The 20339-nt window shown below is 33.7% G+C and overlaps 1 protein-coding gene across 3 annotated transcripts in view; it reads left to right on the plus strand.

Moving 5' to 3' along the window:
* Positions 1–20339, plus strand: part of LOC114349379 (serine/threonine-protein kinase Genghis Khan) — a 217796-nt gene that overhangs the window by 58811 nt on the left and 138646 nt on the right. For all 3 annotated transcript variants that reach the window (XM_050648108.1, XM_050648111.1, XM_050648109.1), the window contains exons 7-8: positions 199–404; positions 15123–15331. In XM_050648108.1, coding sequence (XP_050504065.1) covers positions 199–404; positions 15123–15331 — 415 coding nt within the window. The remainder of the gene's footprint in view (positions 1–198; positions 405–15122; positions 15332–20339) is intronic.

The raw sequence follows: 20339 nt of genomic DNA on the forward strand, positions 1-20339 counted from the left end.
GTTTATATTGTTGAAAAATTTTTGTAAAAAAAAGTTTTGAATTTTTTTTTTCATTCCTGTTGTTATGTTCTCCAAACAATCTAAACCACAGGGATGATGCTCAAATATTTCCAATAACATGGACAATCGTGTTGAAGGGAAATAAAGAAATAAATTACATAATATATACAAAAATATTAATCGAGTCATTTTTTGTAGGTGTTTGTATGTATGAAATGCTGTTTGGTGAAACCCCGTTTTACGCGGAAAGCTTGGTCGAAACTTACGGAAAAATTATGAATCACAAAAACTGTTTTGACTTTCCAACGGATGTGGAAGTATCAGACGCTGCCAAAGATTTAATCAAAAAATTAATATGTAGCCAGGAATTCAGATTAGGACAAAACGGCATTGACGATTTTAAGGTAAGTTTATCATTTTCCTTTATGTAAGCTTAAAACAAAAATCAATATTACAAGAATTAATATTAATATTAAACACACCAGACTTCCAGGTTGAACCGCGTCGATATTCACAGGGGCGAGCTTTCGACGTCCTCTCTGAAGGCAGCTTCAGGGATTTTGCGGTCTCAGTCTCTCACTGCAATACTGTGCGCAATACTATACTCACTGAAATACTGTGCGCAGTATTGCAGTGAGTAGTGAAGAGTGTAGTGTCTGGAGGCTCAGGAGATTGAGACCCCGGAAGCCCTGAAAATGGCGACAGAAAGGACGTCAAAAGCTAGGTCCATTGTATTAACCGCGGAAACTTTTCCGAACATTATTATTATGTATATACAGAGTGCGCCAAAACTCTGGTTTTCTTTTATTACGGCTAAACTATGAGGGCGTATAAAAAATGGATATAACAAAATTAACGTATATCAAAGATGTCTGTAATTTAAAATATAAATTTACATTATATGGATAGTTTCCCACCTTTAGACGTATCGGACGAGTTTGGCAACTACCACTTTGCAGGGACAGTTTTAGTTGACATATTCCTCCGATACGTCTAAAGGTGGGAAACTATCAATATAATGTCAATTTATAGGTTTCTATCTCTAAATTTCCCTCCTCTACTAGTTTCATCTCGTTTTATTTCACAACGTATTACAGTAAAACCTGTGTTACCGGCCACCTGTCAAAATCGGCCACCTGTACTAACGGCCAATTTAAAAATTCACCAAACAAATTATATGTAGATTCCCTTATTTATTATCTGGTATTTACGGCCACCTTTATAATACGGACGCTGCCAAATAATCACATATTTTTAAAGCACATTTTATAGAAATTTACCTGTTAATGTCGGCCAAATATTTTTGTCAACTTGTTGATAGAAATTCCCAGTATTATATTTAATACTTATTGTACCTACCTAAAAAGGGATTAAATAATTAGGGTCGGTGTGGTGGTCATAAAATGTCATAAAAGAGGAAATGTTTGTCAATATTTATAAGTACGGTCACAGTATAAAGAGGGACAGTAGAACCACTCTCCGAAAAATTGGAAGTAAAATCTGTAGTCGCGCATGGCGACCGCGCAATGTTCTTAGTCGCTTTTGCCCCACTCTCGCATTGCTAATCGCATAGAAACGTACGGATTTTAACAGGGAAAGCCCGCACCCACCACTGGTGAATTACCAATTGCGTACTGCCGGTATTACTTCTTGAGATCAAAGCGCCGACAGAGGAGTGGTTTTACTGTGGAACCTCTATATACTGTGGTACGGTTTAAGATTACAAAAGTTGACCGAAAAATATGGTGTTGTAAAAACTCAAATTATCAAAGGACATTATAAAAAAATAACAGTGAATTGAAAAACAGATGAACCGATCTTAACTAAATTTACAGTATTGGTTTATCATATCATAAAGTTTTTCTGGGTGAAATATGAAGGTCCTAAGTGTAGCAGAAATGGTTGAAAAACGTAAAATGCGAATACTTGTTTTTTTATGTTTTTTTCGCAATTATTGCTATTTTGCAACAGGGGTAACATTCGCAATTATTGCTATTTTGCAACAAGGGTAACAATTCTAAAAATTTTAACCAATCTTATATTGTAGGAAATTTAATTACGCAACTTTTATTATAGTGCAACTTTTCTCGGAAATAAATACTTTTAAAGTTATAATCAAAAGACGAAGGAAAAAGTTAGAATTTTCCCTTCATTTTTTGACATTTTGATTATTTAAACCAGGGGTTTCCAACCGGTGGTACGCGTACCACTGGTGGTACGCGGGAAGATTTCAGGTGGTACGTGTCACGTGTGTGAATTAAGCGATTACGCTGGACCTCTGGCTGCGAAAGTGCCAGTGCAGTTGTTGTGCTTCCATATTAATATATGAAGCAGTTTTTGGTGAACCTTGGGACTTCAAAGGATAGAGTTAAAAAACTTAAACCGCAGGCCAATTGGAAATACCACGAAAGCTACTTACAGTGTGGTTTTATAGTGAAGTGTGGCACAGAAAATAGTGACAATCCTATTCCTCAATGGGTTGCTTGTTTCGAAACGCTTTCGAACCAAAGCATGAAGCCTTCTATGCTGATACGTCACCAACACACAAACCACTCTGATGTGATTGGTAAGCTGATCGAATTTTTTTAAAAGAGAATCTTCTTTTTTTGTATGTAGAATTGCAAAGGATGAAAAGCCTCACACAAAGGCAGTCAAAGAAATTTAAAAAATACCATTGTCAAACAACACAGTGAAAAGGCGAAGTGCTAATATGTCTTCCAATATTGACGAACAACTTTGTTGAAAACTTCAAGAATGCACATATTTTGCACTTCAAGTAGACGAAAGCACCGCTATAACAAACATAGCACAGCTACTAGTATTTTTACGAATATGATTTTTATAAAGAAGTTATAGAAGAGTTTGTTTCCTGCAAACCACTTGAGTCATATACCACAGAGGAACTCATATGTCAGGTAAATTGACAGGGCTAGCAGCAAAAATAAAGAAAATTGCTCCTGAATGCCAAAATACACATTGTGTCCTACACTGAGACGAATTAGAATTAGAAATAATTTAGTAGATATTTCTAAAAAAAATAGGATCAGGAGGCTTTTTCGTCTTCATGTTCCCATCCCCGGTGTTTGGTGGTACGCCAAAATATTTCAGGTGGTACGCAGTTGCTAGAAGGTTGGGAACACCTGATTTAAACAATGTTCCGGACCTTCTTGAGGGGGAGGATAACTCAATTATTATTATATGGGTTAATTAAAAGCAATTTCTGCAAAAATATTAGAGTCACCTCTCAACGTCCATCTCAAAACAGATCCGCCCTGGACTAATACGAAATGATGACGTGCGAAGCAGGACAAATGTGGAAGATGTAATTGGAAGAATTGCGCAAATGAAATGGAACTGTGTAGGACACGTGGCACGACAAAACATCGAAAAGTGGACGAGAAACATTGTCCATTGGAGACCACGCGAGCACAGTAGTAGTAGAGGACGGCCACAAAAACGATGGCTAGACGACATCAAAGCAAAATGGGAAGAAACTGGCACCAATAGCACAAAACAGAGAAGAATGGAGAACTCATGGGGATGCCTTTGTCCCGGAGTGGATGCAAACAGGCTGAAGAAGAAGAAGAATGCAACGATACTTCAATAGCAGATTCAAAAACAACAAAATTTTGCCGATTTAGGTAAATTTACCATGATACCGTTGGCAACTTTATAGCAAATCACGAAATCTCCATATTTCGTCGTTATACTAACCCTTAATATTCTCCTCATCTACTAAGCTTGTCACACACGGGGAGCTATACTATAATACAGGGTGTCCCGAAAAGATTGGTCATAAATTATACCACACATTTTGGGGTCAAAAATAGTACGATTAAACCTAACTTACCTTAGTACAAATGTGCTTATAAAAAAAGTTACAGCCCTTTGAAGTTACAACATGAAAATCGAATTTTTTCAATATATCGAAAACTATTAGAGATTTTTTTTTGAAAATAAACATGTATCATTGTTATGGCAGGAACATCTTAAAACAAAATTATAGTGAAGTTTGTCCACCCCATAAAAATTTTATGGGGGTTTTGTTCCCTTAAACCCCCCCATACTTTCGTATACGTTCCAATTAATTCATTGTTGTGGTACCATTAGTTAAACACAACGTTTTTTAAACTTTTTGCCTCTTAGTATTTTTTCGATAAGCCAGTTTTTATCGAGATGCGGCTTCTTTTTTAATATATTTACATAAAAATTGTATGGGGTTTTTGTTCCTTTAAACCCCCAAATGTTTGTGTACGTTCCAATTAAACTATTATTGTGGTACCATTAGTTAAACACAGTGTTTTTAAAACTTTTTTTGTCTCTTTTTGTCTTTTTTTGACAAATCACCTTTTATCGAAATGTGGTTTCTTTTTCAAAATATACCTAAAAATGTAAATTATAAATAAATTTTCAGATTATTAACAGGTCTCTATAATCGTACTTAACCATATACAAATATGTGGTGGATTCGACAAATATTCAAAATATGTCGATAAACACTGGCTTAACGAAAAAGTACTAAGAGAAAAAAAAGTTTTAAAAACAATGTGTTTAACTAATGGTGCCACAATAATAATTTAATTGGAACGTACTCAAAAGTTTGGGGGGTTTAAAGGAACAAAACCCCCAAAAAATTTTTATGGGGTGCACAAATTTCACTTTAATTTTTTTTTAAGATCTTGCTGCCGTTAGAATGCCACATGCCCATTTTCAATAAAAAATCTCTAAGAGTTTTCGATATATGAAAAAAGATCGATTTTTATTTTCTAACTTCAAAGGGTTGTAACTTTTTTTGTGTACACTATTGTATATAGGTAAGTGAGGTTCCTCCCCATGCGTGACACGCTTTATAAAATGAATTATAAATAAAAAACACTTCAATGAACATATTAAAACAATCATTCTTGCAATATTCATACAATCTCCGGAGACTAAAACTTAGTCAATCTGTTATAAAATAATATCAGCAAAATAATGTAGATTCATTAAATTATGCACTTCATTAAGTGCATTAGATAACGAAAGGTATTACAAAATAAATTTAAATTTGTATAATTATAATTATATGCATTGATACTTGTTTGACCTACTAAATATTTATAAAGATTATTGTCGGTTTAATATTCCACTAAAATATTAAATAATATCTTTAATACGAAAACCATATGATTCACTGATATCTATAGTAGATTTTATTATTACCTTCTTATAGGCGGTATCCTCACTCGAAATTAAAGTTTTTTGTGTATTTTAGAAAAGATCATTTTAAAAAAAAAATTACTTTTGAAGCTAATTTTGCAATAAGTCAGCAACAAATTAATAATATTAATTAAGGGAATATAGATTTCCCTGATCGAAAAAAGGGACAGTTTGCCCAGCGAGTGACACAGACCAACTACAGTTGGTTACTATTGTTCATAAGGCGAAAGTATTATTCTGCATTCATTATTTGTAAGTAAATAAATAAAAACATAAAAAATTGAGACATTACAAAGAGAATGAGACCAAAAAGCCCTTCTAAAAATTGACAAAGTACCTGTGCAGCCATTTGAAAATGCCCATTTTTTCTCAAATTTGATAAACAAATAGAATTGTTTAAAAACTACTCGACCGATCGGATCCATCTTTTGCTCACATAGTAACTACATAAAAACATACATTGTGAAATGTGTTTTAAAATTACTGTTATTTTTTATTTATATTATTAAGTATATTGTTTATTTATATATTAATAATTAAACAATGGTCACCTTCAGGTTTAGTTTGCAATAACTTTTCTGTTTTAAACATTTTTTAATTTGGAAACTCTCATATAGTGCAGCCACTGAAGGTTTTCACCTCCGATTTCGTTGAACCTCCATCGATTTTCATGAAAATTGGTGAGCAGTTAGAGGATACCTCAAGGAACAAAGGTGACATGATGCAAACTTGCGCTTTTACCCTGGGGGTGGATGCCACCCCTTTTCTGGGGTGAAAATTATTTTATTAAAAATAATACCATAAATCGATAGAGGAACAAATTCTAAGCAAAATTTGTTATATTAAGTTATTAACATAAATCAATACTTTTTGAGTTATTAAAGATCAAAGATTTTATTTTTTCGTAAAAAAAATTCATGTTTTAAAGCTGTTTTTCACGTATAACTCAAAAACTATTAGCTTTTACAAAAAAGTTATTCCTACCAAAATTGAAGAAAATAAAAAACTGAATACACTATTCACTTAAAGTACTAAACTAATGTTAATTCAAAGTGAGTTATGGGTAATTGAATGTATATTTTTTTCGGTGAGTACTCAAATCTAAGTATTCAAGCTTAAATAACAGGAAAACGATGCATTTTATAAAATATACCTGCTAAACACTTATCAAAGTACTTCAGAATATCTAACAAATGAGCTCCAAAGTTATGGTGAAACTAAGAGAACCCTTTCGAATTTTTTAGGAAAAAGTGAAAAATAAAACATACGCCATTTCCACAAAAATTAAAATTTATAGTAATCATTACAAAAATTTCTTTGTATTAATATAAGTAATGCTTTTAACAATTTTCACCGGTTTAGAATGCATATTTTTGAAAGAGATATAATTTAAAAAAATCAGAATTTTTAAAATTATCGTTATTTTCATTTGATAATAACTATAAAAATACTCTATACGTAAAAAATTGTAAATAACCAAATTTTAGTTTTTTCTATATCAAATATTAAACCTTTTTTACCATTTCTGTAGGGTGAAAAATAACCGAGATAGAAACGTTTAAAGCTTAAATTTTGCTGCGAGAACCAGTAACCGTGGCCATTTAATAAGGGGTTTAAAAGATTAAATTCAACGCGTTTTACTAGCCTTTGGAATTACCTTTCAACCCGTTTTTAGGTGAACCTGATATCATAAAAATTAACGGAGTTATTAAAAAAAACGATAACATTTTTTGGAAAATTTTTTAAAAGATAAAGTTTGAAAATTTTTTGAGCATACATTTTAATGCTATTAACTTGTTCGGTATCTCATTTGATAGATATTTCTAAGTACTTTCACAAATGTTTAATAAGTTTATGTTATAAAATGCATCATTTTCCCGTAATTTAAGCTTGAATACTTAGATTTGGGTACTCGCCGAAAAAAATATGCATTCAATTACCTATAACTCACTTTTAGTTAATATTAAAAGGTTTTTTAGTAAGGAGTTTATTTAATTTTTTATTAGCTTCAATTTTGGTAATAATAACTTTTTTGTAAAAGCTAATAGTTTTTGAGTTATACGTGAAAAACAGCTTTAAAACATGAATTTTTTTTACGAAAAAATAAAATCTTTGATCTTTAATAACTCAAAAAGTATTGATTTATGTTAATAACTTAATATAACAAATTTTGCTTAGAATTTGTTCAAAAACTAGTTTTTGAGTTATCTATGAAAAATCGGTTAAAAACATGTGTTTTTCTTAGGAAAAATTAAAATTTTTGATCTTTAATACATAACTCAAAAAGTTTTGATTTATTTTAATAACTTTATATAACAAATTTTGCTTAGAATTTGTCCTCCTATCTAATTATGGGGTTATTTTTCATAAAATAATTTTCACCCCGAAAAGGGGTGGCATCCACCCCCAGGGTAAAAGCGCAAGTTGGCACCATGTCACCTTTGTTTCTTGAGATATCCTCTAACCATTCACTAATTTTCATGCAAATCGACGGAGGTTAAACGAGATCGGAGGTAATGGCTCATATCCAGTTTCAGTGACTCCACTAATATTTAAGACCAATTATTATTTCCAAGAAAGTGGTCTGTTTAACGTTTTCATTTACAATGTGTAGTTTTTTCACAATATTGAAATTAATGAAAAAGTCGCTTTTTTTAAATATTAATAAACAACCACGACGCAGTAAAAATTTCGATATCCTTGAGATGGTACGGCTTTTCTATTGAATTCTTCCAGATTTTTCCATGATTTCCAGATACTTCCAGATGCTACGTATTATCTTTCCTGTTTTATGGTGTTGAATCGTGGACCTTGAACGAAAATATGTGCCGAAAATTGGAAACATTTGAGATGTAGCTATATCGGAGAATTCTTAAAATGCCGTGGACTGACCGGGTCACAAATGAGGAGGTCCTTAAAATAATGGAAGAACCAAGAGGTACTAACCACCATCAAGTCTCGAAAGTTAATATACTTTGGACACATCATTCGTAATAGTCCTTAGGCCCACATATAAAATTATTATTTATGACCACGCCGTCGAAACATTTTGTACTTGTTATTTGCGTGGAGTCGGACAAATTTGGAGCTTGGCGCATTATGGTAGTGGCCATAATGTCCGTCCATTTATCTGTCAAGCTGTCACGAAGTTGTCAATTTTATGCAAGAAAAAATTTATAACCACATTGGTCATTTTATTTTAATCAATGGTTTTTATCATATAAACAGCGAAAACAAATACATATGTAAAATTTATGAAAATAATAAATTTATTACCACATGGCTAATTTTAACAGAATCTACCATAAAACATTTTTACAATAATGTGGTAACCTTGTCGGACAATTTTCACGGGGCTTATGCGCAGTCGGATGCGCCGAAGATGTCAATTTCCTGGATTTTTTTTATTTACAACCATTTTTCCGACAAAAATAGGATGTTATAAGTAATTATATTCTAAATAAAAAAATCTAAGTGTCCGACAAAAATATTGGGGCAAATCGACAGTCGGACAAAAAATTTAATTTTTATTAGTAAACCATACTTTTAAACTATGCTGAGTTCGTGCATCCCTTATCGTCACAACCATTTTTACGACAAAAGTAGTAGGTTACAAGTAATTATATTCTTAAACAAAAAATGTAATTGTTTGACAAAAATTTTGGGGCAAACGAACAGAAAACTTAACTCTTTTAGGTTATCGACGCCCGCATTGTCAAAAAAATTTGTAAAACAGATTTTCTCAGTTACTTTTGAATCTATTTATCTGAAAATTGGTACACACACTAAGTACAACATTTAAAAGGGCGTGACGTAAAGTATTACCCAAAATTTTCCAAAAAAAAATCCGACAAGAGGCAAAATTTTGGAAAAATTTTGATCTGAAAATTTGTGTACGTACTCCTTGAACAATGACAAATATCGATCTGTAGTTTCTTTTCCCGAATTTAAAAAAAAACTTCCGACAAAAGGGAAAATTTCGGAAATTTTTTTTGAAAATTTTGTACCCATTATTTTTGTCCAACAAGTGATCCAATATGCATTACATATGTAAAAAAAAACAGTACAAAATAAAAATGACATCTGTGGTACTAAATAAAAAAATTCCAGGAAATTGACATCTTCGGCGCATCCGACTGCGCATATGCACCGTGAAAATTGTCCGACAAGGTTACCACATTATTGTAAAAATGTTTAATGGTAGATTCTGTTAAAATTAGCCATGTGGTAATAAATTTATTATTTTCATTAAATTTGACATATTTAGTTTGTCCGACGCGTCATATGGCCCAATATTTTTGTCCGACAAAATTGTTTACGCTGTTTATATGATAAAAACCATTGATTAAAATATAATGACCAATGTGGTTATAATTTTTTTTCTTGCATAAAATTGACAACTTCGTGACAGCTTGACAGACAAACGCCCCACTACCATAATGCGCCAAGCTCCAAATTTGTCCGACTCCACCCAAATAACAAGTACAAAAAGTTTCGACGGTGTGGTCTTAAAAAGTAGTTTTATATGTGGGCCTAAGGACTATAATGCATCCAGATATGCCCTCCTACAAGCATTCCTGCAAGGGAAAATATTTGAAAAGCGAGGTCCCGGAAGAAGGAGAACATCCTGGTTAAATAACCTCAGAACCTGGTTTAACAACACAACATATGTGCAGCTTTTCCGCGTTACTGCAGATAAAATAAAGATTGCCATGATGATCGCCAACATTCGTCACGGATAGGCACATCAAGAAAAAGAAGATATTTCCAGTGGAAAAATAGCGGCCAGTAATTTTTCGATTTTTAAATGCTTCTTTTCCTGGGATATTTACTTTATATGTAATTGTTTTGCCACAAACATGTATATTATATAAGTTTGAAAAATTAATCTAAATATATCAATCTACTGGTCAATGTATATTAATCCAGTAGAAATAGATAAGGAGTTAGCATTGTCAAAATAAAACAAAAAGTATATACATACACATATACACTGAGTCTTAAATGTTTGTTATTTCCATATGATTTGTATTAATTTATCTTTATTTCATTAATTCGTTATTAAAAGTTTAATAAATGTGTCGTCGTTTTCCATCTGGTTTCAATTACTTAATCAATTATCATTGTACTAAATCATCGCCTACACGTTTACCCGACATAACTGCATAAATTAAAATAACGTTCTAGATTTTTGACCCAATAAATGCCACCATTCGTTATGACAAATACACTCAAAATACAGAATACGAAAATTTACATGCAATACATATTTGGGATGAGTAATTTCAGCTCAGGAAGTGAAAATCAACTCTCAATTTTTGTAAACACATTTTAGAACTAAATCGTAAGGTATCAAGTTTTAAGAAGTAAAAAATAATTTTAAAAATAAATTGGTAATTTTTTTTATTTTTAAAAACTATTAATTTAGAGTTAATGGTATGTACAGAATGGACCAAAAATCTTGAGACGCCCGATTATCTCTTAAATGGATGCTACGAAATGTGCATAAACCGGAATTCGCCTGTTCTGCAATATGGAGATTTCAAATTTGATACTTGAAATGTTGCCAGATTTACTATTTTTCTGATATCATTAGTCACTTTGGTTTTTTAAAAATAACACATTTTCTACCAGTCTTTCATTGTATATTCTCATGTCCTCTAATATTTTTTCTTATTATTGTTTTCACCCATTATTATTCTTTCATGATAAGGAAAGAAGACATACGTGAATGCAAGGACTGCAAGGTAATAGTTAGTCAGACAGTAAGCTGCTTGTTCTGGACATTGAAGTAAAAAGGGAAGCTAAACCAAAATATCGGAGAGGACCACAAAAAAATCAAGTGGTGGATGCTAAAAGATGAGAAGGAAGGCCTATTTGGGGAAAGAATAGTAGGCAAAATATGTTGGAACATGAAAGGAAGCCCTAATGCAATTTGGAGAAAAATGGTCAGTAGTATTAGAGAAACTGCTATTGAAATACTTGGGAAAACGTCAGGAAAAAAGTTTGAGGATAAAGAGACTTGGTGGTGGTCAAACGAAGTACAAGGGAAAATAAAAGAGAAGGGAAAATTATATAAAAAGTGGCAAGAAACCAGATCCGACACAGATCTTCAAAACTATATGGTGGCAAAAAGTAGCAGTAGCAAAAGCCAAAGCAGGAGCGTATTCAAACCTATACGATCAACTTAATACCAGGTAAGGCGGAACGAAGATATATAAAATAGCCAAACAGAGAGCAAAGAAAGCAAAAGATTTTAATCAGATTAGATGTATCCGAGATGAAAATAATAAGATACTAGTTCACGAAAAGGATGTCAAAAAGAGATGGAGAAAGTACTTTGACAGCTTATTAAATGAAGAATTTGACAGACAGCCTGTAGAGTCAACGGAGACAGTAGCAGCAATGGTCACCAAAATAACAAACGAGGAAGTGGCTCAAGCGCTTCAAAAAATAAAGAAAGTAAAAGCTGTAGGACCAGATGATATTCCTGGGGAAGGATGGAGATCATTGGGAGAGACAGGAACAAGGTGGCTAGCAGGTTTATTTAATAGAATTATGGAAGTTGGACAAATCCCAGACGAATGGAGAAGCAGTATACTAGTACCTGTCTACAAAAACAAGGGAGATATACAACAATGTACAAACTACAGGGCTATAAAACTGCTTAGCCACACCATGAAAATATGGGAAAGAGTAATTGATAGACGGATACGTGAAGAGACCGAAATATCCGCGAATCAATTTGCCTTTATGCAGGGCAGATCAACAACAGATGCAATATTCATTATAAGGCAGTTGATGGAAAAATACAGGAGTAAAGAAACAAACGCTCATATGGTATTCATTGATCTTGAGAAAGCATATGATAGAGTTCCTCGAGAGATTCTGTGGTGGACACTCAATAAGAAAGGAGTCCCTGGTGAATATGTAAAGATTGTGAGGGATATGTATGAGGGAGTAACGACTAGTGTTAGGACAGGTGTGGGAGAGACTGATAAATTTCATGTGAAAGTAGGATTGCACCAAGGCTCGGTGCTTAGTCCGTATTTATTTTCATTAGTTTTGGACCAGATAACAGCGAAACTACAGGGTAACATTCCATGGTGCTTAATGTATGCTGATGATGTCGTGTTAGTAGGAAATAGTGAAAGAGACTTAGAACAAAAACTGGAAGAGTGGAGACAAGCTCTGGAGGAAAAAGGTTTAAAACTTAGTAGGACAAAGACTTTGGATGGTGAACTGATTGTAAAAAGCAATAGTTTTAAGTACCTGGAATCGGTATTACAGAGTAATGGAGAAATATATGGAGATGCATGCAGTAGTATTAGGGCTGGATGAATGAAGTGGAAGGAAGCGAATGGTGTGCTGTGTGACAGGAAAATTCCAATGAAGTTGAAGGGAAAATTCTATAAAACAGCCATAAGACCGGCTATGATGTACGGAACTGAATGTTGGGCAGTGAAAAAGAAAGAGGAATAACGAATGCATGTGGCGGAAATGAGAATGCTTAGATAGATGGATAAGTGGAGTGACAAAAAAGGATAAAATTAAAAATGAGCATATTAGGGGAAGTCTAGGTGTGGCACCAATTGATGCCAAAATGAGAGAGCATAGGTTGAGATGGTTTGGTCATGTTCAACGTCGACACGCTAATCACCCAATACGAAGAATTGCTGAAGTGCAGGTTCCTGGAAGGAGTAGGAGAGGAAGACCAAAGAAGACGTGGGGGGAGACGATTAGGCAGGACATGTTGGTAAAGGGGATTAATATTGATATTACCCAAGATAGAATTGTATGGAGAAATGCAATTAGGGAAGCCGACCCCGCATAGGGATAAGGCAAAGAGAATGATGATGATGATGATTTTTTCACCCAATTTAAAAAAAAACGCGAAACGTTGAATTATCCACGTCCGTCTGCCTGTCAATAAACTCAACTCCACCGTAGAACTCCTCCTCCTCAACCAGCTAGAATGACAAATTAATGAGGTGTCGAATGAAAGCTTTATTACCCAAGGATGGTACTAAAGGTGAGAAATTTGACCTAGGAATTCCGGTTTTAAAAATACAACTGGAAGTATTGTTTTAAAGTTACCGGAGTAGTACACGTGATATATTATTCGACGCGCCTTCGCAAGACGAGAACAAATATATACTTCTGGTTTCATAACTGTCTGTCCGTCCGTCCGCGAATGTAACTCCGATGTCACTATACCAGGTAGAATGACAAATGAGGTGTCGAATGAAATCTATTAACCCAAGGATGGTACTAAAGATGAGAAATTTGACATCGGACTTCCGGTTTTAGAGTTACAATCGGAAGTACTGTTTTAAAGTCACCGAAATAGTATAAGCGATATATTATTCGACATGCCTCAGCCAGATAAGGACAAATCTATACTTTTGGGTTTTATATAATTTCCGGTTAAAATTTCCGGCCATATTATAGTCGCAAAAATAGTACATGTGACATATGGATCGAAGAGTATTGAAAAGTCGAGCTAATTAAGACAAAATTATGACCGAAAGTTTAGTAAAAATGACTCAAAATTAGTGAAATCATATATCACTCGACGCAAAGTTACACGAAGAGTTCGAATTTTCACTTCCGGTTCTACGTTCGATCACTTTAAGTGAAAACCTAGGACTTACGAAGTCCAATCACTTGTCTTGATTATAATTTAAATATAGATTTTAAAAATCATGAATCTCCTTTGTAATCTTGGTAGAAAGTGGTATAAGCTTTATACTGTAAACACAAAGGTAGATAATTCTGCATCGACGAATTCTGCTATATAGATTCTCGACGCTATTCACGGCTGTACGACCAAAAACTTTCGAGCCAATAGTTTTTGGATCTTTTCTGTGGGACATTGTAGATACATTATTGATAAGGTTGTAAACGTTTCAGTGAAAATTTAAATTGTCGTGGGAAATGATATTTATACATTTGGACATACTGGTGTAATGTGAGGGGTATAGAATCAAAACCCGCTTTCTAAAAAAATTTCGTTTGTCATAAATCGCTAAAAACTTGTAAAAAACAAACTATTACAGGTATCACACGTATTTAAGTTTCATATTATAAAATTTAACCATAGAAGTCGATATTACATAATGAGTAAAATCCAACTATCGTCAATAGTTTAATAATTGGCATTTTTAACCAACTCGATAGGAGAAAGCAAGTTTTGAAACAATTTTCATTTTTGGAGGTGGAATTTTACAGCTTTTGGTTTTTGCCGATTTTAATAGAATAAAAGTAAAATGTACAAACATTTTCAATTTCTTTTATTAAAAAAAACTAACAAAAAAATAGTACAAGTAATTGGACTTCGTTAGTCCTAGGTTTTCACCTAACGTGACGGGAAGTAGAACCGGAAGTCGATATTTGAACTCTTCGTGTAACTTTGCGTCGATTGACATACGATTTCACTAATTTTCATTAACTTTCGCTCATAACTTTTTAACCGGAAATGACGTCCAGAACTAAAGATTGAAGCTCGACTTTTCAGTACGCGTCGATTAATATGTCACATATCTTGATTAATTCTGCGACTATAATATTGCACTTCCGGTTAGAACTTTTTAACCGGAAATGATATAGAAACCAAAATTGTGCATTTGTTTTCATTTTGCTAAAGAGCGTCAAACAATATATCTCTTATACTATTTCGGTTACTTTAAAACAGTACTTCCGGTTGCAACTCTGGAATCGGAGTCTGAATTCTGGATATCGTAAATCTAAATGATAGAAATATTATATAATTTGTAAAAATTTGGCCATATTCAGAAATCTAAAACTGACTATAGTGGGACGTCTTCATTGCCACGGTTTAAGCAATATTTCCATTAAAATATCTTGTTATGGCATCATCGTCTAAATTGAATCTAATACATAGATATTTTTATTGTTTCCAGGTTCATCCTTGGTTCGAAAATGTTGACTGGGATGGCGTTAGAGATAGTACCGCTCCCTATATACCAGAAGTATCCAGTCCGACGGATACATCAAATTTTGACGTTGACGATGCTGACATTCGGCTTTCAGATGTTTTACCTCCGACTGCCAATAACGCCTTTACTGGTCTACATCTGCCGTTTATTGGATTTTCGTTTACACAAGGAAGGTATGTATTAGATATTGTTTCATTATTAGTCTTCAATTGTATGTTGCATGAATATGTGTGAAACAAATTTAAATGCGACCGATGAAAAAGAAGGGTATCGAAAGATCCAGATATTTCTGTTTCATGTACCTTAAACGTGAACAGGTGTATCTGTCATCCGCATATTGATGCTGTTTTTCGAATGTATGTCCTAAATTTTATCATTTGCACATGTTGCATCCATCCATGGATGCATAAAGCATACGATATATCCATACAAGGTGATTTGGTAAACATACTAAATAAATGATGGCTAATTTGACAGGCGTAGCTTCAACACGATGGCCGCTACTAACTGTCAAAGTTCTTACTTACTCCGTGGACAACACGGAGCATTCCTCTCTTTTTTGAGCAATCTCCATCCAATTCTTCACGCCCATAGCTTTGAGGTCTCCTGCTATATTATCTCGCCACCGGAGGCGAGGACGTCTACGTGGTCTTTTTCCAGTTGGGACTTTTCCTATACCATCCTTCATCAGAATGTCTTCTGAGGTGTCCTGTCCATTGAAGTTTTCTAGACTATAGCTAACTTTTTATGTTAGCGTCTGGGTATAGTTCTACTAGCACGTCCGTAGTTCTTATCCTATATTGTCCTGTTGCTTTATCAAGCAGAGGCCCAAAGATCTTAGGATTTTTAAAAATGTATAAACATTTTCAATTTCTTTGCAACACGAAAATGCAGCAGCTGCATAATACGCTGGTTAAATCGGAGAGTGCAGGAAGAGTCTATACCGGTTTCGGAGGTCTTTTCCCCCTCATCAGTAGTCCCATATCCTCTTCTCTCCGATTTCTCCAGGCATCATACTTTGGGCTCTTCTGAATTGCAAAGAAAGAAATGTCACGGATGAACTAGAACCATCTACCGAAAAGCAAAGTAAGTTATCAATCGAAGTAGCACAGAAAACGACAATAAATATCGTTTCCATACCACCAGATTGACAACAGCTTGAATACTTTCTTTGATGAGGGGGAAAGACTACTGATGAGGGGGAAAAGACCTCCGAAACCGGTATAGACTCTTCCTGCACTCTCCGATTTAACCAGAGTATTATGCAGCTGCTGCATTTTCGTGTTGCAAAGAAATTGAAAATGTTTATACATTTTTAATTCATTTACTCTTTTGTGGGAGTATTAAGGAATCTGTCTTGTTGGAACTTTTACCACGCTGAGCAGATGAGTTGTGAATTCTCTCATCTTAATTTCCTCTGCATCCTGTTTCATGTTACATTTACAACACGAAGAGGAACTTGTCCTCCTGTAACTTTAAACAATCACCAATTACCATCAGCCAACGAGGTAAAATATCTTGGTATTCATTTGGACAGAAGTCTCACATGGAGGAAACATATCTGGACCAAGAGAAAGCAACTAGGTCTCCAATTCAGAAATATGTATTGGTTAATGGGCCGTTCATCAAGACTATCTCTGGATAATAAATTGCTGCTCTATAAGGCAATACTTATGCCAATCTGGACATATGGGTTGGAACTATGGGGAACAGCCAGTCACTCCAACATCGAAATCATCCAACGCTTCCAATCAAAAACCCTCAGAACCATCACTAATGCACCTTGGTACATTAACAACAGAATTATTCATCGAGACCTTAAAACTGATATGGTACAAGAAGTCATCACAAAACGTAGCGCTGCATACATTGCCAAGTTGGAGGATCATGAAAACCAGTTTGCACTTAACCTTCTAGACAATTCCCAAGAACAGCGTAGGTTAAAGAGGTTCAAACCATTGGACTTACCATTTAGAGTAAACTTTTAAACTAATTAGTTAGTAGTTATGAAATGTAATTATTTTGTACACAACTTTATAAATATTGTACTTTGATTTTGCCAGTGGGTAAAATCTTTCTTGTCCTTAGTCAATGTAATTACTTTTGTTTATTGTTGACACTCAACAGATTGCAAAATACTTTTAAATAAAAAAAAAATAAAAAATCCTGTTTGATTTATAAATTTTGAAAATCTCAGTAGGTGTAACCAAATAAAGTATTCCACCTGTTGTCAATCTGGTGGTATGGGAACGATATTTATTGTCGTTTTCTGTGCTACTTCGATTGATAACTTACTTTGTTTTTCGGTAGATGGCTCTAGTTCATCCGTGGCATTTCTTTCTTTGCAATTCGGAAGGGCCCAAAGTGTGATGCCTGGAGAAATCGGAGAGAAGAGGATATGGAACTACTGATGAGGGGGAAAAGACCTCCGAAACCGGTATAGACTCTTGCTGCACTCTCCGATTTAAACAGAGTATTATGCAGCTGCTGCATTTTCGTGTTGCAAAGAAATTGAAAATGTTTCTACATTTTTAATTAATTTACTCTTTTGTAGGAGTATTAAGGAATCATTCTTGTTGGAATTTTCCTGCGCTGAGTAGATGAGATGTGAATTATTTAAAATTTTCTCTATTGTCTAATATTACGCAACCATGAAAGCTTCTTTCGACCAATCCATCTCTTTCCCTCCACCTTTCCTTGTATTATAAGTCGAAGTAGATGGTATTTCCTTTTTAATTCAATATATGACACCGGAGTGATTCCCACAGATTGGCTCAAATCTATCTTTGTCGCAATACCTAAAAAACACAATGCGAAAAAATGCTCAGAATATCGATTAATTAGCCTAATGAGCCACACTCTTAAGATTTTCCTAAGAATACTTCACAACAGAATTAGACGCAAATGCGAAGAAGATCTCAAAGATACCCAATTTGGTTCTAGAAATGCTATGTTATGGGAACCAGGGAGGCACTTTTTGCGCTTAACATCCTATTACAAAAATGCCGTGACCAAAGAAAAGATGTATTTGCATGTTTCGTGGACTTCGAAAAGCCATTCGATAAAATACAGCATCTAAAATTAATGCATATACTGAAAAATATCAGAATAGATGACAAGGATATTCGTGTCATTACAAATTTGTACTGGAATCAAACTGCTGTCGTAAAAATTGGAGATAACTACTTAATGTGATTAGATATGCAGACGATACAGTAATTCTGTCAGATAATCAAGCCTATTCTGTAACTCATTTCGATGATAGCAGTCAGTAAAATCGAATAGAAGTGGCTAAGTCGAATAGAAATAGTCCAAATCCGTATTCCATAACTACTTCGGAATCTCTACAATCGTAATAGTGAATAGAAATCACTTCGACAGCATTTACCCTGTCGAGATGAGATTTCGATTATCGGAATTGTGGTTGACGCAAGCGCATTTTGTTTTGTTTTGACGTTTATATTTTATATATAAAAATAATTGATTACTACTTATTTGTAATTATTTATAGTATTTCTACCTTTTTTTAGCTGCTTCATTTTTAGTCTGTGGTTTTATTTGTTTAGATAATTATATATTCAATTTAGACATGTTGTAGGAGTATGAATTGGACCTAACCATATTTATTTGCTATGTGACATCTGAATGTTTGCCGCTCGCAGTGTTGCCATACTTTTTTTGCTTTTATTTCTTGTACAATTTCAATAAATGGTATAATGTACGAGAATAGCATACAATAGACTTATTATGCGTTGATTCATAAATATATATACAGGGTGTCCAGACAATTTAACCCAATTCACCTACTCCGAAAATGCTTCCTAAGGGAGCTAGAGCTCTTTGAAGATGGCGCCATGTAATTAGTTTTTCTTAAATATCTCCAGAACGCTTCTATTTAGAAAAACGAAAATTGGTATACATATTTACTTTCCAGATATTAATCGATTCCACTCATTGCGAATTTCTAGTACCGGTCATAGGCGTCCGTTTTGGGTAGGGCAACGGTTATTTTATCGCATAACTTTTTTGTCTTCAACTTTTAAGCATTTTTGATACTGGATTATTAAATTGTGAGGTATTCTAGTACTAAAAGATACTTTTACTTTTAAGTCGGTAGGACACACCGTTTACTAGAAAAATCGATTTAAAAGTTTTTAGTTTTGGGAATTTGAAAAAAAAAAAATGAGAGAAATAAAAAAAAACGATGTATTTTACCAACTTAGAGCAAGAGTAACTTTTAGTACTCGAATATCTCATAATTGAGTAATCGAGTGTCAAAAATACTTAAAAATTAAAGACAATAAAGTTATGCTATAAAATAACTGTTGACCTAACCAAAACGGACGCCTATGACCGGTACTAGAAATTTACCATTAATGAAATCGATTAATCTCTGGAATATAAATAAATGTACCAGTTTTCATCTTTTTAAATAGTTTTTTTTAATCTTTTTTTTTTTGAAATTCAAAGAACAAAAAATTTTCAAATCGATTTTTTTAGAAAACGGTGTATCCTATCGACTCAAAGTAAGAGTACCTTTTAGTACTAGAATATCTCACAATTTAATAATTCAGAGTCAAACATGCCTAAAAATCAAAGACAAAAAAGTTAGGCGATAAAATAACCGTTGCCTTACCCAATACGGACGCATATCACCGGTACTAGAAATTTGCAATAGATGAAATCGATTCATTTCATGAAAGTAAAGAAGCATACCAATTTTCGTTTTTCTAAATAGAAGCGTTCTGGGGATATTTAAGAAAAACTAATTACATGACGCCATCTTTAAAGAGCTCGAGCTCCCTTAGGAATCATTTTCGGACTAGGTGAATTGGGTTAAATTGTCTTAAAATTACCTGAGGAATCTCCTGTCTTCGTTTGTCGGTAGAGTTTCTGGACACCCTGTATATTTGTATATTATAGCAGTATTCGCTCTGAGCGTTAACAAAGTGTCAAAGCAAAATCGACCGACCTGCTCATGGTGGCGGTTTTTTTAAATTTTATCAGGATGCTTTGTGTATGTTTAAATGAGACATTAAAAAAAAATGCCGTGTCACGCTAGTGATATTATGTATTAATATAAACAGAAAATAAAAACGCACTTAATCTGATATAAATTCTTCTATTTCCAATCTTGATTATCAGTTTGATTTTGTATACATAACCTCACTATCGCAGTTT

Source organism: Diabrotica virgifera, chromosome 4 (assembly GCF_917563875.1).
Source record: "Diabrotica virgifera virgifera chromosome 4, PGI_DIABVI_V3a".
Classification (NCBI taxonomy): Eukaryota; Metazoa; Arthropoda; class Insecta; order Coleoptera; family Chrysomelidae; genus Diabrotica; species Diabrotica virgifera.